The sequence below is a fragment of the Tachypleus tridentatus genome, chromosome 2, assembly GCF_004210375.1.
Source record: "Tachypleus tridentatus isolate NWPU-2018 chromosome 2, ASM421037v1, whole genome shotgun sequence".
Lineage (NCBI taxonomy): Eukaryota > Metazoa > Arthropoda > Merostomata > Xiphosura > Limulidae > Tachypleus > Tachypleus tridentatus.
This window is the reverse complement of record NC_134826.1, coordinates 129006757-129031740: the sequence shown is the minus strand read 5'-3', so window position 1 is coordinate 129031740 and position 24984 is coordinate 129006757. Positions and strand designations below refer to the sequence as shown.

The 24984-nt window shown below is 32.8% G+C and overlaps 1 protein-coding gene across 3 annotated transcripts in view; it reads right to left on the bottom strand.

Moving 5' to 3' along the window:
• The window catches only part of LOC143245092 (uncharacterized), a 91153-nt gene that overhangs the window by 5552 nt on the left and 60617 nt on the right, over window positions 1-24984 (bottom strand). For 2 of the 3 annotated variants that reach the window (XM_076490964.1, XM_076490966.1), the window contains 8 exons: window positions 19632-19805; window positions 18982-19161; window positions 16665-16752; window positions 14253-14377; window positions 12336-12394; window positions 10917-10998; window positions 9185-9269; window positions 1928-2000 (listed from right to left, as the gene is read on the bottom strand). In XM_076490964.1, the coding sequence (XP_076347079.1) occupies window positions 1928-2000; window positions 9185-9269; window positions 10917-10998; window positions 12336-12394; window positions 14253-14377; window positions 16665-16752; window positions 18982-19161; window positions 19632-19805 (866 nt within the window). The remainder of the gene's footprint in view (window positions 1-1927; window positions 2001-9184; window positions 9270-10916; window positions 10999-12335; window positions 12395-14252; window positions 14378-16664; window positions 16753-18981; window positions 19162-19631; window positions 19806-24984) is intronic. The other variant, XM_076490965.1, reaches the window with a different exon arrangement.

Sequence of the window (24984 nt, the reverse complement as noted above, 5' to 3'; positions counted from 1 at the left end):
GCTATCGCTCTTACAAGTTTGAACAGCTTGTTCTTGTTTTTCACTAGAGACTTAATGCCGATGTCATTTATCCCTCTGATAACACGACAGTGAACACGATTTCTACTTTCTAAAACACAATCCCTTCTGTCTGCCTACAATTAAAGGTTTTGTTGGCTTTTTTTTTTTTTAGTTTTTTAATTAACACTTTAATTTCCTGTCACTCGTATTCATATTTTTGGTTTATTTCTTAATTTCTGAAATTCGCGCAAAGCTACACGAGGGCTATTTGCGTTAGCCGTTCCTTATTTAGCAGTGTAAAACTAGATAGTCATCACCACCCACCGCCAACTCTTGGGCTACTCTTTTACCAACGAATAGTGGGATTAACATTTTACACTGATTTTTGATAAACCTTGAAAAACAACTACTAATACATAAACATAAATCACAGCTTTAAGTTCACAGTTTGAACCCCTTACCCTCACGAGTTATTATAGAGAAATTCACACATTCATGTCCTGTTAAAAAGGTGTTTACCTCATATCGTTTCTTTTTAATAAAAACATTTTAATCTAGTTCCCTTTGCTGTAATTAAAAAGAGGGTCACATATGCCTACTCCCTCTAGTTATTAAAGAGCTGCTCACCTTCACCCTCTCTGTCTTTAGCTCAAGTAATGTTCAGCCGGGCTAAAATGTCTACATGCTATTCTATAGCAGAAGGTAGCGTATGATCGAACAAGAAACAGTTCAAGGTTTTGCTCAAACAATCTGTTCTTGGTGAAGAATCATGCCAGAAGTTATAAATCGTCCAATTGTTTGGATATTTAGAAATTGTATCTAAAATAGTAGGATACCCCCAGTGTACTGCATTTAGAACCCTGAAACGTCATCGGACCACGGGAAAGTCTGCTAGTAGACGCCAGAAACTACTGCTCAACGTAACCGTGTTTAGGTTAAATTAACACGTCTAGCCCGAAAGAAGTCTTGTATTCAGGAGAACAGTGAACTGATAAGGTTATTTTGTAAGAAGGGTTACATAAAATTCAATATTAGCCATAATACACAGCCGCCACTGTGTTACTTGAGCAAGCCAGCATGCCAACATATAGTTAGAATACTGGCGATAAATCATCTTTTCAGATGAGTCCTGTTTCCGCCTTATTAAGACTGATTCTTGTCCGTAGTTTGCCCGATGAACAGATAAGGTAAGACAGTATTCTCCACAGGAACCACATGGGAGGTGGTGCAGTAACTCTTTGGGTAGTTATTCATTAAAGTAGAAAAAGAGCTCTTTAGGAATATTAATGACAGACACCAACATTTGTGACAGTGTGGGCATGACTTCGTGTTTTACTAGTTTTCAGCGTATTATTTATTTGTCAGTATGACTTTGTCTTCTGTCAGTATTTGAACAACTACACTAAAGTTTCAACTATAAATTCTAAAATTAAAATCGCAAACTAAATAATAAATACACTTCTCCAAATGCATGCAATATACTTCGATGTTATGTACAACCTACTTAGAAATCATACAAATACCAGAAAATACACTTGAGTCTACATCAACAATAACAAACAGAAGTCTGAAGTCCGTTTTTGTACGACTTAAATCGAAAAACATTCTTAGAAATAATTTTATATTATTCAATAAACGTTAATTACAATATACAAACTTTTGCTTATTAAAATGTGTTTGCCACTTTAACAACATAACGGATTCGTATTAAAAGAGAATTACAAATATGTTAATAAATAATATAAGTTTCCCTACTTCTTCGCGAACCATAATTTATTAGTATTATTACGGTGGAAACAAATCAAAATAAAGCCAATAAGTAGAAATGCTCTGGTTTACAGTTAAGAAAATGGCGGCAAAAATCGCAAACCACCAAAATGACAGAAAATTACAAGTTAAACATCATGACTGTTAAACTAAAGCATACCTATATGAAGTTTACTTTGAAGTTTGTGATTTTCCTTTTTAAGAAACTGAATCGTGGCTTCCTGTTTTCGTAGCTGTGTGAATAAAAAATAACCAATCGTAAGTAAAGTTCAATTACAAAATGTTTATATACCATAATGATAAAGTTCAATTACAAAATGTTTATACACCACGTGATAAAGTTCAACTACCCAATGTTTATACACCACGTGATAAAGTTGAACTGCACAATATTAATATACTACATGATAAAGTTCAACTACAAAATGTTTATATACCACGTGATAAAGTTCAACTACAAAATGTTTATATACCACGTGATAAAGTTCAACTACAAAATGTTTATATACCACGTGATAAAGTTCAACTACAAAATGTTTATATACTACATGATAAAGTTCAACTACCCAATGTTTATATACCACGTGATAAAGTTCAACTACACAATGTTTATACACCACGTGATAAAGTTGAACTGCACAATATTAATATACTACATGATAAAGTTCAACTACCCAATGTTTATATACCACGTGATAAAGTTGAACTACAAAATGTTTATATACTACATGATAAAGTTCAACTACAAAATGTTTATATACTACATGATAAAGTTCAACTACAAAATGTTTATATACCACGTGATAAAGTGATAAAGTTGAACTGCACAATATTAATATACTACATGATAAAGTTCAACTACAAAATGTTTATATACTACATGATAAAGTTCAACTACAAAATGTTTATATACTACATGATAAAGTTGAACTACACAATGTTTATATACCACGTGATAAAGTTGAACTGCAAAATTTTAATATACTACATGATAAAGTTCAACTACAAAATGTTTATATACTACATGATAAAGTTCAACTACCCAATGTTTATATACCACGTGATAAAGTTGAACTACACAATGTTTATATACTACATGATAAAGTTGAACTACACAATGTTTATACACCACGTGATAAAGTTGAACTACACAATATTAATATACTACATGATAAAGTTCAACTACAAAATGTTTATATACTACATGATAAAGTTCAACTACAAAATGTTTATATACAACGTGATAAAGTTCAACTACACAATGTTTATATACCACGTGATAAAGTTGAACTACCCAATGTTTATACACCACGTGATAAAGTTGAACTACCCAATGTTTATACACCACGTGATAAAGTTGAACTACCCAATGTTTATACACCACGTGATAAAGTTGAACTACACAATGTTTATACACCACGTGATAAAGTTGAACTACCCAATGTTTATACACCACGTGATAAAGTTGAACTACACAATGTTTATACACCACGAGATAAAGTTGAACTACACAATATTAATATACTACATGATAAAGTTCAACTACACAATGTTTATATACCACGTGATAAAGTTGAACTACACAATGTTTATATACCACGTGATAAAGTTGAACTAAACAATGTTTATATACCACGTGATAAAGTTGAACTAAACAATGTTTATACACCACGTGATAAAGTTGAACTACACAATGTTTATATACTACATGATAAAGTTCAACTACATATTGTTTATATACCACGATTATAAAGTTAAAATACATATTGTTTATATACCATAATGTTAAAGTTAAACTACACCACGTTCATATACCAAGATCATAAAGTTCAACTACACAATGTTTGTATGTCACGATGACAAAGCTCAACTAAACATTGTGTAGTTGAAAGTTTTAAAAAATCAAATGAATGGACATATAAACATCTTTTTGTATAAAAATGTAATCACACCATTCCATACATTTCTTTTTTTTCTGACAAATTCTTTAGTATGGTTGCATGATCTCTCGGTGTGGATTCCTGTACATGGTGAGGGGACCTCCCAGGGAAAGTTCTGTTCTTTCAAACCTCCTCTAGGATTTAAACATCCACCCACGTTTTTGCCGTGAGTGGTGACCCGTGAAGGGGAGGGAAGGATCCTGGAGGTTAAGGGGTCCAACCCTAACACCACCTGTAGACGGATGGCCTTGGGGTGGCTCCCTCGGGTCAATCAGCTAGTCCACTTGGGCTAGGGTCAACAAAGTACCAGTGTTGGACGTTCTCAACATTGTATCTGATGCTGGTGTTTGGGTATAGTGCTCACGAAACCCTGACGTTGCTGCAGTGTCCATGTTTGACATTGTAGTGCATCCTCTTGTAGGGCTCCATGGTGGGTGGGATCAGTGAGCACCGAAATGTCCTTTTTTATTATGGATCCTCCAAATAAAATCTTAAATAAAATAGTGAAAAAACAGTCCATAGGTAAACGACCATGTCTTGAAAATTCTGAGCAGCAATCTTCAACATCTGTATCACTTGTTGTACCTCATTTTCTTATCCTACATTCTATTTCAGACAAACCTTTAGAGTACATGTCTCACATTTTCATTCAGAAGGAACTGGGAGGTCTTGTTGGCTCTCCAAAGTCAGTAAATAAACTTCGATCTGGTGAAATATTGGTGGAAATATCCACATCTCAACGCAGGGAACTTCTTTGGCATTCAAAGGGAATTGGGGATATACCTATTGAGGTTACACCTTATGCTACTTTGAATTCATCACGAGGAGTTATTGTTGAGAGGGATTTGAAGAACACCTTCAAGTCAGAGATTCTCGCTGGTTTCTCTACTCAGGGAGTTTCTGCACTGAGGCGTATCCCCACTCTCAAAGATGGAATTACGATGCTGACCAATATCCTCGTTCTGACATTTACATCACCACGTCTACCTGTCACCATCAAAGCAGGTTATCTTAATTGCATGGTACGGCGATACATTTAAATCATCTCCGATGTTTCCAGTGTCAGCGGTTCAGTCACTCAAAGACGTCATGCCGTGGTTCCTTGATGTGTGCTCGTTGCGGTGGCAAGGACCACGATGCCTATGAGTGTGAAACGGAATCTCGTTGAGTCAATTCAATGGCTCTCACCCATCCTGCTTTCGTTCTTGCCCTAAATATTGGAATAAAAAGATGTGGAGCGTTTGAGGTTCGAAAATTGCTGTTCACCACTTCATCTCGGACGAATGCTGCTGCACTTCGTTCCACAAGTATAGTGGGTGTGCAGACAAATCTCTCTGTGCTTCCAACAGAATTGTTCTCAAAACAAATGTAAAGTCTTTTAACCTCCATGGTTAAAAAAGTTGATGAATCAACTTCAACACCCATCTCTGTCCCTTACATACATTCCAACAAATTCCAAGATCCACATCCTTTGGTTCCAGGTACAAGCATTTCCTCCGTTACATCTTCTTCTCCCACCCCAAGATGCAAAACGATCAGTCATTCACATCCTCACTCACTGGAACCCCCTTCCAACAGCAAAGACCTGCCCAATCGACCCAGGGCAGGATCCATGGAGGTCGACAGACCTCCCTCGAATAAGGACAGTAAGGCAAAAAAACGTAGTTGTAAACAGAAGGGTTCTCCACCCAATTCGCCTACACGTAAATAAAAATGGCCATTTTAATACTATGGAACTGTCAATGCTTACATTCTAATCTGGATGACATCAAAACACTGATTGCTTCCTACCATCCTGTATGTCTTTCTTTACAGGAAACATTTCTGAAACCTGCCGATACAGTCACCTTTCGGCGGTTTTCTTTGTACAGAAATAACAGGCTGTGTGATGGACGAGTGCATGGAGGGGTGGCACTGTTGATTGATCTGCATGTGCCCACCCTGTCTTTGCCATTCGACACACCCTTGGAGGCCATAGCCATCCGTGTTTCCTTGGGTCATACCATCACTGTTTGTTCTCTCTACTTGTTGCCTGGAGAGACATATGATCAATCATACCTTGATGGTCTCGTTGAACAGTTGCCGTTTCCCTTTCTAATCCTGGGGGACTTATATAGACATTATCCCCTCTGGGATAGTGCTGATATTGATAAAAGGGGTCGCTCTGTAGAGTGTATGCTCTTTGATCACAACCTCTCTCTTTTCAATACTGGTTCTTCTACTTATTTTCATGCACCTAATCAGTCCTTTACTGCTACTGATCTCTCAATGTGCTCCCCTTCACCGTTCTCCCAATGTTCATGGTGGGCTGACAATAACCCACGAAGCAGAAATCATTTTCCTATAATTTTCTGCAGTTCCCCAGTTCAGAGGTTATACATAGAGTCTCATGAACCTTCTTTGCACCTCCGCCGTTTGCAACTGTCTTTACTATATGCTTCGAAACTTCGTTCCTTATCAAAGTATCCCATCTGGGGTTGTGTTTTCCCTCCTCGGTGGGCCATACTTTTTCAGAACAGACGATCTGGCATGAAGTAGTTCTAACTAGACTACGCGTTGGTCACAGTTTTTTAACTCATCGTTTTCTTTTTTTTGAACTGATGCACCAGTATGTAGTTTGTGTAACACTCAGATCACAATAAGCAACATTTTACTTTCTTGTCATCGTTACGACTCTCAACGACGCACCATTTTAAACATGTTCTGTCCCAAGGTTTGTCTATAACGTAAGACAATGTCATTGGTGATGGTGACACTGTCCACCTTGGTAATGTTTTTAGATTTTTAAAGGCCATTAATCTTTTTAATGATGTTTAAGTTTTTTAATTTATACATTATACCTTTTTTTAATGTGATTCCCTTTTAAGAATAAAAGTCCATCTAGTTCAATTTGAAATCAGAAAATGGCCGTAACGTTAAGTAACTTGAAACCAGGACTGGAAAGGGCAACTTCAGGTAACTAATGCTGCTGTTTGAGCTACACATTAGTCATCCTGGCGAGTTATTATTAATAATTTGCTACAAGTATTTCAAAACTTTTATAACTTTACTTTCTGAAAATGGCCATAACGTCAAATAACTCAGAACCAGGACTGGAAAGACCAACTTCAGGTGACTGACGGTGGTTTTTGTACTTACCCGTTAGTCTTCCTGGGGAGTTATGATAATTACAATTATGCTACAGAAAGTCCTTTACAACTTGTATTACTGTAGTTTTTCTTTCAACGTTGTAGACTAGATGTAATCATCGGTTTTATGCTATTTATGTTTTTTTTTTAAACATTGTTTTGTTTAACCTTAATTTTCTTTTATGAATTTTACTAAACTTACTTCAATATTATCTTTTACCGGATATTTGGCGTAAATAGCCTATGTACTTTGTGCCATAAAACACTAAATCAACCAGCCAACCAACGGTTACGTGTGTGATTGGTGTTACTTTCTATGAACTATAGTAGAAATTTAATGTTCATACATTTTAAAAATAGCAAAATTGTATTGCAATCAAGATATTGCTTGCATTATTTTATTTAAAAATACGTTATTAATGTTTGAGTTTTAAATATGCATCATTCGAATAACTTTCACGCTGGGATCGTTTTTTCTAATTATCCGAATCTACTAAAGGTATTTATTCTAAATAATTATCCCTAAATTAAATGTATAAAGTGTTTCAAATAATCTAGGCCCGGCATGGCCAGGCGGTTAAGGTTTATGTTTGTATATTTATACATATATATATATATAACCTTAAAGATATCCTCTGCTGCATCTACGTGTTTCAGAAGATTTATACGCTAATTAAAGTAATTATTTTCTCAAAGAAATTCAGGTCAAGAAACTAGAAAATTTGACTGTGCTTGTTCGTTCTCCCATCGAATCATAATCCGAGGGTCGGGGGTTCAAATCCCCGCCACTCCAAACATGCTCGCCCGTTCAGCCGTGGGGGCGTTATAATGTGACGCTCAATCCCACTATTCGTTGGTAAAAAAGTAGCCCAAGAGTTGGCATTGGGTGGTGAAAACTAGCTGCCTTCCCTCTAGTCTTACACTGCTAAATTACACAGCTAGTGCAGATACGCCTCGCATAGCTTTGCGCGAAATTAAAACACAGACGTTTCAATTAAAATTATATGCGCGATCTACAAGCATATTCCTGTTGGCACGCTTCCAAGATTTTACTTTTTGAATTTCGCGCAAAGCTACACGAGGGCTATCTGCGTTAGCCGTCCCTAAATCTATAATATGATCTATATATTAATATTTTTAAACATATGAAACTTTGATAATTCCGATCTTGTACATTTATTTCTTTAATTAGAGTGTCAGTAACATTTTAACACACACACACACACACAAGAATTTTAATTCATGGAATGTTTAGTTTTTTTCTGGTTTTGGCGTTTTTCAGTATGACAAACAGATAAATTGCTATTTGAATACACGTTATTCTAATACCTATTCATGCGTTGAATTCATTTAAAAAAATGATAAGATAACAGTTAAAAGGACGATTTCACATGTGTGTGTTTTCTTATAACAAACCCACATTGGACTACCTGATGTGTTCACCGAGAGAAATCGAACCCCTAATCTGAAGACTTTCCGCTGTCTCAGCGTGATACGTTATAATTATTTTTACATGGTTTACAGATAAATATATAAATTAATTTACAATGGTTATGGTAAAAAAATTACAGTCCAAAGATCAACTGGTACATTTTTACAATCCTTTTAAGTCCGAAAAATACGTGTTGCAGAAAACAGCTAATAAACGTCATATTTCTGCTTAATCGAACTATGTAGGGATGCCAATAAAAACCTGTAACGAATCATGTTAAATTAGGAAGAAACCTACTTGAAAGGAAGAACATTGTCTTTGAAAACAAAATCCGATTTAAAGTGTTAATTTCAGTACTGTAATACATATATTTTTTTTAAATCAACGCATTATTCTAATAAAAACTTAACGGTTCATCAAACCGAAAGAAACCTGTATTTATTTAATTCCAAACAAGTGCATTGATCGCACAATTTTTGGAAGTCGAAACGTTATTTTTAATACATCTGTCACGTTAGGCTAAAATCATACTCCACTGTTGTGCTATACCAAAACGGAAATGTATGTATATCGCACAATTTTTGGAAGTCGAAACGTTATTTTTAATACATCTGTCACGTTAGGCTAAAATCATACTCCACTGTTGTGCTATACCAAAACGGAAATGTATGTATATCAAACAATTTTTGGAAGTCGAAACGTTATTTTTAATACATCTGTCACGTTAGGCTAAAATCATACTCCACTGTTGTGCTATACCAAAACGGAAATGTATGTTAAGAAAGAAAATATATTTATTTAAATGTTAATCAGCAAACTAAAATAATAACACAGATAACCAGAATCGACCTAATTAAATCACTTATGTTCCCGGTATTTCAATGATATGGTTTTTCTTGAAGTAATTTTCGGCTTACCAGATTGTGAAGCCTTAACACTTCCTGTTGAAGTCTTGTTAAGCACGTGACTTGTGCTTGGTAAGCTTCAAGACTTTTCTGTCGCCTGGAAAGAGAAAACAGACGTTGAAACACAAGAGAAGAAGGAAAATAGTCTGAAAAACAACGTTTCATTTACCTTTGTTTATCTCTCAAATATTAAACAGTTTAGTCCTTCGTATACATGAAACGAAGTACATGCCTTAAAAAGACCGACTCAGGATCGGATTTTCGAAGTGATTGCGTTTGGATTTATTTATCAAGTCAAAGGTCAAACCTAAATGATTCGAAAAGTTAGATTCGTGAATAAATCTTAGTAGAAACACTCTTCTCTCCTTTATTTATAAACAGAAACATTTTATTATATTCTATGAGATGAAATAGTAAAATAACAGCTTAGCTTTCGTTTTATTAGATAATAAATAGGCTAGTTCCTGTTTCTCTTTCAGATATTTGTTTTTTAATATCCAGCTATCAAACAAAAACGCCATTTTATCAGTAAAATACACATTACTAACCCTTGTTACCCCAAAAGTATAAACTAATTAGTTCGTATTTAGTTTTAGATATGAAATGTATTAACTCAAAATTAGTATAAAGTTATTTTGAACTTAGGTTAAGCACCGTTTTAGAGTTTTGGTGTTAATAGAATAAAGACAATTCAGAAATAAGTTGACCGATAATTGTTATAGGAAGTTAGCAACTTTATGGATAAAAATATCTACTGAATCGTTTGATCACAATAAATTAATGATTAATTCAAAGTTGTATTTAGCGGGAATTAGAAGAAAGTAAAAAAAAAATCATTAAATGTATCCAGTCAGCTACAGCCATCGTTTCGCTCCAGTCTCTCACAACTCAGATTAATTCAACTGTCGAAATCATATTCTACATACATATGTGTTTTCAAGTGAAAATCGTGAGTTCAAACTGAAAACTATAATTATACAACCTAAGTTCCATTTGCGACTATACTGCGTTTATAGCCCAGCAGTGACGCATTTAGTCGATTGTGAACGCATATAAGTAGTCGTGTCTCGGATAACTGGTTTTAAACATTGCATTCATGACAACCGCTACAGAATATTCAGATAACATATTCACCCATTTTCAGAAACCCTAAACTAATATAATGTAAAATTATGATTGAAGACTGTTTTTTTATCTTAATAAGTGATAACTATAATAGCCTCGATATGTCTCCTTGTAGCTAAGTTCTAAGCTACACAGTGAGTATCACGGGTATCGAAACTTCGTCTTTAGCAGACTTACAGCTGTGCCTCCGAGGGACAACAGCTTATAATTGTACATAATAATTATAAACTTCATGTTGTTTACACGAAATCTGTATTTATAGGCTCTAAATCTAAGGCCTAATTTGAACCTAATTTCAAAGATTCGTCAAATAAGTTATTTATTTTCCTCTGCATCAACTTAATAATATTAAAGGTCATTCATAGAAAACATAGGTCTTTTACGTAATTATTGCTAAGTTATGTTTGTAACAATTGATGCTTTGTTATACCTCACGAATATGACCATTGTCATACCTCAAAATGTGAATTTTCTTTAAGAATATTGTTTAATATTTATGTCTCTATCGATAAACAACTTAAAACTCGCTATAACGCGATGTTTTAGTTTGTTTTCAGGTTAGCTGCGTGACCAAGAAAGCACAAAACCTTTTCTATCTAATTATAACTTTCTTCCGTACCACGTGTCCATCTCTTCTTCCATTGCAATCACGGCTTCTGGTCTGTTCCATTCTTTTGTTCCAGGGAACGGTGGGTAATGACCTGCGAATTGAACATTACTTATAAAAAAAAAAAACAAAAACAACAACTACGAATTTAACATAAGAGCCAATCACAGTCGATCTCAAGAAGTTAATACCTAATGGCCTGAATAAAACCTAAGGTCAAGTTTTTGTAACAAACTTGTAAGTGTTAAACAAAATAGAGTACGAAACTGACAATTTTATTTAATAAAGCTACTGTGGAGGAGATATCATAGGAAATTAATAGCCAAAAAAATGAAGGGTTAAAATAATATACAAATACCAAAAATCCTCTTACCGCAACGTTCAGTGTTTTGTCGACTCCAGTATCATCAAGAAACAATGTAATAAACTATTTTGTAGTGAAATAACAATAAAGTTAAGTTATCCATAAGGATTAGTGAAATGTTTAGATCACGTAAATTCTTTCAAAATGAGCAAAAAAAAAAACAAAACAACAACAACAATATACAGTTCTTCTGTTTTGTGTTGAAACAATCTGGGTTTCTGATAATAATTTTACAATACATTTTGTAATAATTATTGTTTCATATGCTTCATATCAGGGAGACACAGATGTCCAGCATGATGGTTTGTACCTCTCACGATTCTTTTAGTTAAGATACGTTTAATTTTTGTAAGAATTTACATAAAGGTTAATTTTTAATCAACTATTGGAAAATACCAAACCGAAGTATATTCATGATCATGAAAAATGTAATCTATTTCAAAAACTGTGGATAAATAATGTAGCCATATTGGTAATCAAAGAGTTAAGAATTATATATTACGAGCTAAGTGATTGATATGATTATTTGTTTCGTTGTTAAACACAAAGCTACCGATGGCATAAAGGCCACATTTTTAGCGAATTTTTTTTAGCGACCGAAAGTAGAGCTTAATGATTGGAGCTTAAGGATATCGAATATTTTAAGTGCAACGTAACATGTAGTTCCAGAGAGCCAGCCATACGTACGTTTTTCTTTTTAAATACATTGTTGTGTAAAACAGTGAAAGTGGTTTTATAATGAACTACATAATTTCGAACGTGATTTATAAATTCAAATGGTTTAGGATTCCTTTGTGAAAACAACAACAAAAATTCAACTTTAAACATTTATTTGTATGCTATTTTCCTTCTAGACTAAAAGAGAAAATCGAACTAGGATGAGCAAGTAAAAAGTGTGAGATATATCACATATTTATTTGTGAGTTAAGTGAATTATATTCGAATAGTTGGTTAGACATTAGAGGTACGCTTGTAAATAAAAGTTTTATACAAAAGATATCGAAAGCTTGAGGAAACAAGTCTTAAACTAATTTCTAAGCATCTGGAACTGTGAAGTGAATACTTACCATCAAACGGAGGAAGATAAGTCATCAATATAGACGATTCCCAACCTTCGTCAACATCTCTACGAAAAGAAAACAAAAATGTTTCCATAGTCTGTGGAAAATGAGGTGCAGACATATGACAAAGTAACTAACAGTTTTTCATATTTTAAAACAAAGTAACGTAATTGAACTTACTTTTAACGAATGATATCGTTATTCGTACATCCTTAGTTTAAGTATTGTATATTTGGATATCTATGTATATAACATAAAATACATGTAGTTGTTTTGTGTCTCAACTCTTTTCTTTGAGCTTATTAATATGCAAAAGGTATTGGTATTTATAAATGACTGCCGTTTCGCAAGACACAAGCAGAAATAATTCGAATAAAGGAAATAAAGAATGAATGAATATATCCAAGAAAAAAAATTGATTCAGTTCCTGTATAACTTGATATTTATTAAATTGATCAGTTCCTGTATAACTTGATATTTATTAAATTGATTCAGTTCCTGTATAACTTGTTATTTATTAAATTGGTTCAGTTCCTGCATAACTTGATATTTATTAAATTGATCAGTTCCTGCATAACTTGATATTTATTAAATTGATCAGTTCCTGTATCACTTGATATTTATTAAATTGATCAGTTCCTGTATCACTTGATATTTATTAAATTGATTCAGTTCCTGTATCACTTGATATTTATTAAATTGATTCAGTTCCTGTATCACTTGATATTTATTAAATTGATTCAGTTTCTGAATAACTTGATATTTATTAAATTGATCAGTTCCTGTATCACTTGATATTTATCAAATTGATTCAGTTCCTGTATCACTTGATATTTATCAAACTGATTTAGTTCCTGTATCACTTGATATTTATTAAATTAATCAGTTCCTGTATAACTTGATATTTATTAAATTGATCAGTTCCTGTATAACTTGATATTTATTAAATTAATCAGTTTCTCTATAACTTGATATTTATTAAATTGATTCAGTTCCTGAATAACTTGATATTTATTAAATTGATCAGTTCCTGTATAACTTTGCACCAAATGTAACTGAAGTTTTTATTTAGTTGTAGCTTAAGCGTTTTTTATTCAGCTTTCAAATAAAATTCATTCTTATGTAATAGTCGAAGCTACTTACAGTTAACACTGAAAGCTCACGATCCTGTAATATAGACAGATAAGTTTGATTTCTAAACTGTTTATAAAATCTTCAGAGCCAACAGAAAGTCAATAACGTCTATACTTGGTGTTACCTACTGATTTCTGAAATATACATTTTTACTGAATGCGCCATTCAACAAATATGGTATAGAACTTAACATTTTAGTTACTGTGAAAATAACTTAAAAATGTACTTGTTGTTCAAAGTGGCTTTGAAGGGAATGTCGAGATTTGACGAACTTTATACGAGCTTTACGATGTTTGTTTGTCTTAGAATGTTCGCTCAGTGAACACTGATCTTAAACTAAGAGAAAAAGACAGCTGATAAACAGCACACATCACCAATTCTTAGGCTAATCTTCTTTAACTAAAGAGAGAAATCTGACTCAGAACTCTTCCACGGCTCTGAAGTGCAACACGCACTTTTACAAGAGGACGTGAAACCTCGTGCTGACGTTGCACTGCTGCTAACTACTTGGCCACACCCAACTCTACTAATTGTATTCTTGATGACGAAAATATGTTAACCTGAAGATGACCTAGGAAGGTCGAACCTTTGTTCTCTGCTTATCAGTAAAAGTGTTAGCACCCATATAAGCCGTTCCGAGATACATTTCTAATGAGGATAACAGTAACAATATGTTTTCATTTCAAACTCTTCCTTCAAATATCACTCAACAAAGAACGATTCGTCTATTTTTCAACAGGATATGTCAGGCTTAATAAAAATACAGAAAAAGAACAAAAACTGTTCTACCTAAACTTGCTATTCAAGATGACGTCATCTGTGAATCCATTCTTTCGGAAAAAGTGAAATGTCGAATTTTCACTTCTAACGACCAAAGCGTCGTAGGGCCCCACTAAAGAAGGTGATTTTAACCTCTACAAGAAAATAAATTATAGTTATTACACAGTATTTATTAAATATAATATCATGTCAGTTAAATCTCTTCGCTCATATCATGTGGCAGCTACGAAGAAACTGTTTAAGTAATACTACATGAAACTCCTATCAAGCTGAACCAAATAATGTTATAGACTAAAAATATTAAAATATATTGAAATTTCACGCAGTCAGTTTATCAGTCTAAAAGTAAATCTTAACTAGTCTAAAGCTTTGGAAAAACCTGGGAAACAACATTTTAATATGTCTGAAATACGTAACCTATAAAAGATCTATAAATCTTTCTCACTTCTCTCTTTTTGTTTGTAAATTGGACACACAAGTTTCGTTTTATCAACAAGAAATGCATTCTGTACTGACTGCTCTTTTAACATTTACCATTTTATCTAAAACGAATTTAACGAATTTGGTTGGTTACTGTATTGGTTTTTGATTTTGCCAAATATATATGTAGGATTATTAAATACATATGATATCTCGAAGCAGAAGTTAGAAGCTGATAAAATATTTTAGATACGGCAAAAAACATTTTCCTTTAATCTTTTGGAAAGGCAGGAAAATATCTCTCTCTAAAAATAGTGTTTCGCAAATTTGATGACGTTGTTTACGAACGTATAGTGAAAAAGAGTTTAGCTACATGAAGAACCAAGGTAAGACAGTGATACTTCTAGATAACTAAGTATATTAATACATACGCTACATATAACTGGAACAAACCAAAATACACTAGACAAAAAATATCACCATAGTAACATATCTATCAATATGATGCATGTAGAGCATACACAATGGTATTGAGTACAGCGGTAAGTCTACGGATTTACAACGTTAAAATTAGGGGTTCGATTTCCCTCGGTGGGCTCAGCTGATAGCCTGATGTGGCTTTGCTATTCGCTTACTACGGGAATAAACCCCCGAATTTAGAGTTAAGAACTCTGAAGCTTATCACTGAACCATAGAGAGCTTGATATAAGAAAAGATCAACGTTCATTTAACCAACTGACATCTTAGTTTTCTTATATATTATAAACTTCGCATCATATTTCGTATGTGTGTTTTTATCATAGCAATGCCAGATCGAGCTATGTGCTGAGCCCACCGAGTGGAATTGAACCCCTGATTTTAGAGTTGTAAATCCATACACTTACCGCTGTACCAACGGGGGACTTTTCTCATCACGTATAATAATAAATATGTGTTAGTTAGTCCTTAAGCCAATCATTATTTCACAGAATCCTTCTATTTCTATTGGCCCCCCGCTAGTACAGCGATAAGTCTACGGATTTACAACGTTAAAATCAGGGGTTCGATTCCCCTCGGTGGGCTTCCGCAGATAGCCCGATGTGGCTTTGCTATAAGAAAACACACACACTATTTCTATTGTATTTTAGCCATTTGTCTTTGCAAGTTGAATCTGCAAAACGTTAAAGAACTAATGAAACACTCAAAAAATAAAACTTCTTTTTTTCAGTAACACCAGAAATAGTTACAGAATTCATCACAATGACTTAATCTTATTATTTCATCTTAAGCTGGTTTCTCTAAACATTTTAACTTCATGTGACAAACAGATCAAATAAATTATTCAAAAATTTACTTAGATCTAATTCATTTAATAATGTCTCCGAATATTGTCATATTATACCTTATCTAATTCATTTAATAATGTCTCCGAATATTGTCATAATATACCTTATCTAATTCATTTAATAATGTCTCGGAATATTGTCATGATATACCTTATCTAATTCATTTAATAATGTCTCGGAATATTGTCATAATATACCTAATCTAATTCATTTAATAATGTCTCGGAATATTGTCATAATATACCTAATCTAATTGATTTAATAATGTCTCGGAATATTGTCATATTATACCTTATCTAATTGATTTAATAATGTTTCCGAATATTGTCATATTATACCTTATCTAATTCATTTAATAATGTCTCCGAATATTGTCATAATATACCTTATCTAATTCATTTAATAATGTCTCGAATATTGTCATAATATACCTTATCTAAATATTGTCGGAATAATATACCTTATCTAATTCATTTAATAATGTCTCGGAATATTGTCATAATATACCTTATCTAATTGATTTAATAATGTCTCGGAATATTGTCATATTATACTTATCTTATCTATATTGTCATATTATACCTTATCTAATTCATTTAATAATGTCTCGGAATATTGTCATATTATACCTTATCTAATTCATTTAATAATGTCTCGGAATATTGTCATATTATACCTTTAAAAGTAAACTTCCAAGATTACGTTTTCTGAACTTTTTTCGAACTGCCAGGAATGACAAGTAGACAATTTTGGCACCAGGGATCCTGTATCACAGAATGAAAGTTCCTCTGAAAGTTTTGTCTTATACTTTAGACAGAACAATAAAATTGGCAATTTAACAATTTTTTTCGATAAATTTAGGACAAGAAAGGTTCACCAGACAACCTGGCAAAACATAACAAATTGCATATGTAAATGTGTGCAACTTAACGAATACAGAAGTTATGTTGGCTGTACAAAAATGTTTTCCATCAGCAGATGTTTATATTTGAGGTGTAAAAGTTTGATATCATACTTACAAACAATGATTAAACGTGCACTTGGGCAAAAGAACTGCTACAAGAAGGGGGGGTAGGCAGAAAGTTCCTAACAAATAAAATGTATCAAAAATTGTCTTTGGAAAGTTAGGTTTTGAATTTTTCGCAAAGCTACAAGAGGGCTATCTGCGCTAACCGTCCCTAATTTAACAGTATAAGACTAGATGTAAAGCAGCTAGTCATCACAATCCACCGCCAACTCTTGGGCTACTCTTTTACCAACGAATAGTGGGATTGAATATAACATTATAACGCTCCCACGGTTGAAAGAGCAAGTAGCTTTAGTGTGACGGGGAATCAAACCCGCGACACTCAGATTTGGAGTCCAGCTCTCTAACCAGCTGTCTGTGCCGAGCCTCTCTGGAAGGTAGCAATTCTCGATTTTATTGCAAATTAAATCAAAACTTACTAACCTTGACGCAACCTCCTGAAGGGTAAACATAATTAAAATCTAACTATATGGAGCAGTGTATGGATTAAATGTTATTGTTATTCAGAAAGCTACACAATGGAATATCTGTACTCTAGCGCCGCGTGTATCAAAATTCAATTTTCAGTGTTGTAACTTCTCAGACTTACAATAATAGGAGGAACGTATTAGACTGAATGGAAGGTAGCTAGTTAACATCATCCCCTGCCAACACTTGAACTACTTTTTTTTTTTATCAACGACTAGTGTGACTGACCGTCACATTATTATCTCCTACGGCTAAAAGGGCAAGCATATTTTGGTGACGAGGATTCCAACCCGCGACTCACAGATTGCGAGTCGAACATTCTAACCATCAAGCCATGCTACGCTGTAAAAGGGCAGAAGTAAGAGTGGTTGTGTAAAATTAATTTGAAATGTAAAACCGTATAAGGTCCGGCATGGCTACGTGGTTTAGTCTCTCGGATTGCCCCCACAGCTGAAAGAGCGATCATGTTTGGTGTGTTATAATGTGACGGTCAATCCCACTATTCGTTAGCAAAAGAATATCCCAAGAGATGGCGGTGGTTGGTGATGACTAGCTTACATTACTAAATTAGGGACAGCTAGCGCAGATAACCCTCGTTCAGCTTTGCGAGAAATTTATAAAAAACAAAAAACCTTATAAATTATTATTAAGAATTACAAACAGGACAATAAAATTTTCTGTAAAATTATATCTCGAACAGTTACCTTTGAAGACACGAAACTGGTAGAATATATTAATAAAGGAGAGAAAAAGAGAAAATTATAATATTGGAATGTTTGATATTCTAATTGATAGGTGAAACGTATATATATATGAACTATAATTATAAGAATAACAGGTACTTTCGTATAAGACAGAAAAATACTTCGATATTAAATGTTATGTTTGTATTTTTCAGGGGTTTTTAAATATTTAAATACGAAATTTCTTTAATGAAAGTGTGGATACAAGTTCGGAAAAAGCGACTGAAACAGAGACACAGAAGACTAACCTTCTGATATTTATGATGTCCGGTGAGTGAAATGCTGTTTTGCCAAAGGTATTTTTATCGAAATATGTCAAAAAGAATAATCTTATCTCGCTTAAAATATGATAATGTTGATGGTAACTATGTTACCGAAATTATTCAGTTATAACCAATAATAAAGATTTTACCTTCCACTGTTCCAAAATAATTTCAGATTTTGTGATTTTTATTGTTGCTATATAAGCACAATGTGTTTGAAAATAAATTTTCAAAAATTCACAGTTAATGTACCTAGACCGTTAGAAGTCGATAGGCGTGGCTTAAAAAAAAGTCCTAGCACTTTCTTAAATTAATAACCAATCAAAGCTACGATACTTAAGGTGGAGTCTCTGTCCAGTAAATAAGGCTGTGTTTTCGATTCTCGGCTAGTTTTAATTTCTATTTTTTCGAAACTTAGTATTTTTTCTATAAAATTAATGTATTCTTAAACAACACAGAAAAGTTCGTTTTCAAATCCAGGAAAAGAAATACCTGTAGTTTTTCTGGAAAGTAGCACTTGCTATAAGCTTATGTTCTATACCAACGTGTGTTGATTTTAGAAGTCCCATCTCTAAGGAAATTCTTCTGTCCTTTCGTCTGGCGGCTACTTCTTTCAGAAAGGTTTCCAGTCCACGAGAAAAATCGTCACCGTCGTCGTCTTCGTCCATATTACTAGAAGTTAATACATTTTTTATCTGTATATTTACATTAGTTATTTTGTATACATGCACCCCTAGTGTTGTAGAATGTTTCCAATATTCACTACATTATCAGTAAAGTTTCGAATACTTTCCTTACTTAGTAGCTTACTAAAATTAAATTAAATATAAAACACTACGTCAGACTAAAATCTGAGAACAAAATTAGTTAGTCAATCACTAGTAATCGGCAGCATACGAAGTTCAAAACTTTCTCTAACTGAATTATCTGTGACAGTGTAAACCCTCACCAGAGTATTTGAATCAGTCAGTATTTAGGTCTGAAAAATTACCTCAATGCTAGATATAAAACTTAATCTAACTAACCAAATTATCTGTTATCTGTAACACTCACCAGAGTGTTTGGTTGAGCAGTCGTACACACACAATTACGAATTGTTGAACTACATGTTAGACATAAAACTTTTTAAATAAGTGGCCTACCTGTCAGATGAAGAACCCTCTTCAATATCGCTAAATATATCAGAGAATGGTGATTCCGTAGGTGTTTCCAAGTCAGATTTAATATTGTCACAGAACGTTGGTGAATGTATCCAGCTATTCTTGGAGCTGCCTTGTGATTCTATCCTCTCCTTCCTATTGTCTTCACTTTGTCTTCTAGAATTTTGACGAAATTGCTATGAGTTAAAACGGCCACTCACGAAAGACAACTAACCAATCAAATAACATTACTTCTTAGTGATGTCTTAATAAAACCTTCAAATTAACAATTTTCTTAATGGAATTTTTGCCAGAGGGTCTTAATCCAATAAAAAGAACCTTCAGAGGAATAAAGACTAACATGACGACATTCTATACGTAATAAACATTTACTAATTTCTTTTTGTCAAAAATCATATTTACAGGCATATAGTAAGTAGTGAAGTTACGTTTTTAGGCATACAGTAAGTAGTGAAGCTACGTTTTCTCTGTGCCTTCCTATTATTAGTTTAGTCTCATATTACAGAAAAACGCTCTTCAGAAGTGTTGTTTGACCCAATTTTGACATCATAGTCTAGTCATTATTCATTGCTAAGTAGTAGTAGTGGGTCAGAGATTATTCTAAGCACTAATAATCTGTTTGGAGAAGAAAATAACAATTATTCAGTAACAAAGTAGGCTATCTGAAACTCTTGTAATAAACGTAGTGAGTCTTAGTGGTGTTAACGGCAATAGAGTATGAGAAAGAAAACAGCAAGCATTTAATAATAAAGCTGACAATTTGCAACCGCTGCAATACACTAAATACTTATAACACAGGCAGTTTTGAGACTATACTGGGATAAGAAACAACACACATAGAATATAAATTAGCGAACACCAGCGTATATTAGTAATTCATTAAGGGAAAAAATAATTAATATAATCCACGCATTTCTAACGTTTATCGACCTCATCCTAGTGTAATTTGCCGACACGTCTATTTACAACAAGCATATCTTTAATTATACTTTTCTTCTTCAACATTTATTTTTAAAATTATTATTGCATAGTTAAAATAGCGACAACACTAACTGTTTACTAAAACGAACAAGTGAACAAATGCTGTCTCCAGGATACGTTTACCTAAATTATCTGTTTATAATTCTATTTATTTGAGCGGAGTAAAACCGCTTGCATAGAAAGAGATAAGAGAAAAGGTTGAGAATTCTGATAAATAAAGTTGTGGTGAACGTGGTTACTCACATTTCACCAATATGAACACAGATACAATGATACAATGTTACTTGTACTAACTTGATTATACTACACATGAGGATGATGTGACTCATTTTTATATCGACTGACGTTTCAAATGTTTAACAACCTTACTACGATCAGCTAAACTAGTATGTAATAATACAGGGCGGCCCGTAAGTCCCTACCCATCCATATATCTTATGTATCCAGTGTATCTGTGTGCTATCCCTCATTCTCGCCGCATAATATTATGCGACGCCATGTTCTGCGAGACATTTTCCTCAATATAGCAGGGGTTATTGTTCCAAATGCCGCGGTAACAGAAACAAATTTATAATACATGCGTGATTGAATATAATATAATAACATATGGATGGGTAGGGACTTACGGGCCACCCTGTATATTCTAGCTATGCGCACAGTCCAGTTTGAATCGTGAAGGTCTGTTTGTTTGTTGTTAAGCTTAAAGGAAAACAACGGGCCATCTATATGTTTTTATTGTTGGTATTGAAACCCGGTTTTTAGCGTTATAAGCCTTCAGACTTCTCCCTGATCCACTGTGGCGAAGACTCGTGCAAGTTTCAATAATTCGAATCATTCTAAAAGTGTTAGCAATGTTTTTCATGCAGCTTCATATTCGACTGAACAAGCTACATACGACATTATCGAAGGTAGTCTCGAAGATATGTTAGCTCGTAAAAGCTTATCTGCTGGAAACGTATTTTTAATTAGTAAGAGGTATTAGTCTTCTTTCAAAATATCTCTAAGACTTACGACGTGAAGGAATTATCGAGCACATGAGCTGTCAGGTACTTTAAAGAGTTCTTATCTACGTAAAATAAATGAGGCAACTAAGTCAGAAAGTAGATGGAATATCGCTGCTTTGTCACAACCTAGAAACATATGAAAGTAATGTACATACACTAAACAAATGCTGATTTGTTTTTCTCCCGATTTCCACGACAGGTAGTATTCGCAAGAAAAATATGTTTTTGGTTTTCTCCTTGCTGGGAATAAACCTTTGACGAAAAACATCCTTTAGTGACAACAAGATAACATTTTATGTAAAACCGTTGTGCAGAGGCTAAGACAGATATGCTATTTCGAAAAGTGCAATGTTTTAAGCAAAATAGAAAAAAAAAATTCTTTAAAAGTAGCAGAGTATTGGCATCACTTCTATTGTAGTTTAAACATTAAGAACAAGCAGAGGACCTTTGGGGAATATTATCGTCGCCACGTAGGTTCGCGTTTGTATTTACACTGGTATAAGCTAGTGATGTTATTTCGAGACGTAAGACTTACTTAGATCAACGGCATAATCATAACAGTGAACATTGGTTAGCCAATGGTTTCTATCTTACTCAGAAAATTAGTCGTGACGTTTCACACGTCAAGAATAATCCTATAATAATATACGTGGCAGATTTAGTGTCACAACAATAGTTAAACGGAATAATAACAATTAGAAAACTGATTGCAGTGAAGATAGCTTTTAAAGTAAAAACGATTTCCCATTTATAATATAAAACTAATGAATATGATTACGCAGTTGCATGAAACATTACTGACTAAAGACTGAATGAAATTTTTAGGTTTTAAATTCGTTATACATGTAGATGTTTTTAAAAAAAACGTGCAAATCTTAAAACGTTCTTTAACTTGTACGCGTTTAAAGTATCATAACCACCATAGGTATTACAACATCTAATACATAATAATGAATAAAAATATAATAATCAACACAAAGTACTCACAAAACCTAATATCTAATAGCAGATGAAAATGTAACACAACAACCTTGTATAATACCAATAAACAGCAATATTATGATAATTGTTGGTATCATGATGCTCTTATCAACTAACAACTACCGAAAATATCAAAATTAAAACATAAAAAGTAATGAAAGGAAGTAGAATTATTAACACAAACAGAACGGAGAAAAAGTATTCTAATTACTATACATATTGTTGAAAGTACGTATTATACTTGCTATACATATTGTTGAAAGTACGTATTATACTTGCTATACATATTGTTGAAAGTACGTATTATACTTGCTATACATATTGTTGAAAGTAAGTATTATGCTTGCTATACATATTGTTGAAAGTAAGTATTATGCTTGCTATACATATTGTTGAAAGTAAGTATTATGCTTGCTATACATATTGTTGAAAGTAAGTATTATGCTTGCTATACATATTGTTGATAGTAAGTATTATACTTGCTATACATATTGTTGAAAGTAAGTATTATACTTGCTATACATATTGTTGAAAGTAAGTATTATGCTTGCTATACATATTGTTGAAAAAAAATTATTATGCTTGCTATACATATTGTTGAAAGTAAGTATTATGCTTGCTATACATATTGTTGAAAGTAAGCATTATGCTTGCTATACATATTGTTGAGTAAGTATTATGCTTGCTATACACATTGTTGAGAGTAAGTATTATGCTTATTATACATATTGTTGAAAGTAAAGTATTATGCTTGCTATACATATTGTTGAAAGTAAATTATTATGCTTGCTATACATATTGTTGAAAGTAAGTATTATGCTTGCTATACATATTGTTGAAAGTAAGCATTATGCTTGCTATACATATTGTTGAGTAAGTATTATGCTTGCTATACATATTGTTGAAAGTAAGTATTATGCTTGCTATACATATTGTTGAAAGTAAGTATTATGCTTGCTATACATATTGTTGAAAGTAAGTATTATGCTTGCTATACATATTGTTGAAAGTAAGTATTATGCTTGCTATACATATTGTTGAAAGTAGGTATTATGCTTGCTATACATATTGTTGAAAGTACGTATTATACTTACTATACACATTATGGAAAATAAGTATTATAATTACTATACAAATTGTTGAAAGAAAGTATTATACTTACTATACATATTGCTGAAAGTATTATACTTACTACACATATTGTTGAAAGAAAGTATTATAATTACTATACATATTGTTGAAAGAAAGTATTATAATTACTATACATATTGTTGAAAGAAAGTATTATACTTACTATACATATTGCTGAAAGTATTATACTTACTATACATATTGTTGAAAGAAAGTATTATACTTACTATACATATTGCTGAAAGTATTATATTATACTTACTACACATATTGTTGAAAGTAAGTATTATACTTACTACACATATTGTTGAAAGTAAGTATTATACTTACTATACATATTGTTGAAAGCAAGTATTATAATTACTGTACATATTATTGAAAGTAAGTATTATAATTACTACAAATATTATTGAAAGTAAGTATTATAATTACTACAAATATTATTGAAAGTAAGTATTATAATTACTACAAATATTATTGAAAGTAAGTATTATAATTACTACAAATATTATTGAAAGTAAGTATTATAAGTAGTACAAATATTATTGAAAGTAATTATTTTAAGTAGTACAAATATTATTGAAAGGAAGTATTATAATTACTATAAATATTATTGAAAGGAAGTATTATAATTGCTATAAATATTATTGAAAGGAAGTATTATAATTGCTATAAATATTATTGAAAGGAAGTATTATAATTGCTATAAATATTATTGAAAGGAAGTATTATAATTGCTATAAATATTATTGAAAGGAAGTATTATAATTGCTATAAATATTATTGAAAGGAAGTATTATAATTGCTATAAATATTATTGAAAGGAAGTATCAGTATTACGGCAAATAATAATAAGAATGTACCACAGTTGCTGCAGGTTAAATGATATTATTTAACAACCGTTCGGTTTGCTTTTTGTTCACTTCTGCGCAAAACTGCTTGAGGGTTATCTGCACCAGGCGTCCTTAACTGAATTGAAGTAAAGTAACTACTCAACACATCACCCACTGCAGTTGTTGTTTACCAACGAAAAGTAAGATTGACGGCCATATTATAAAAAGTTTCACTACTGAAAGGATGAGCAAATTTGACTGTTACCCTTATAACACGTCAAGGTTTGAATATGCAGAACACCAGTTTGTGATAAAAATACAGGAACAATGGATCCTCGAAATCCCCAAACTGGCACTGTAATAATTTCACCACAACAGAGGGCTCTTCATCTCAGACGATGTTTA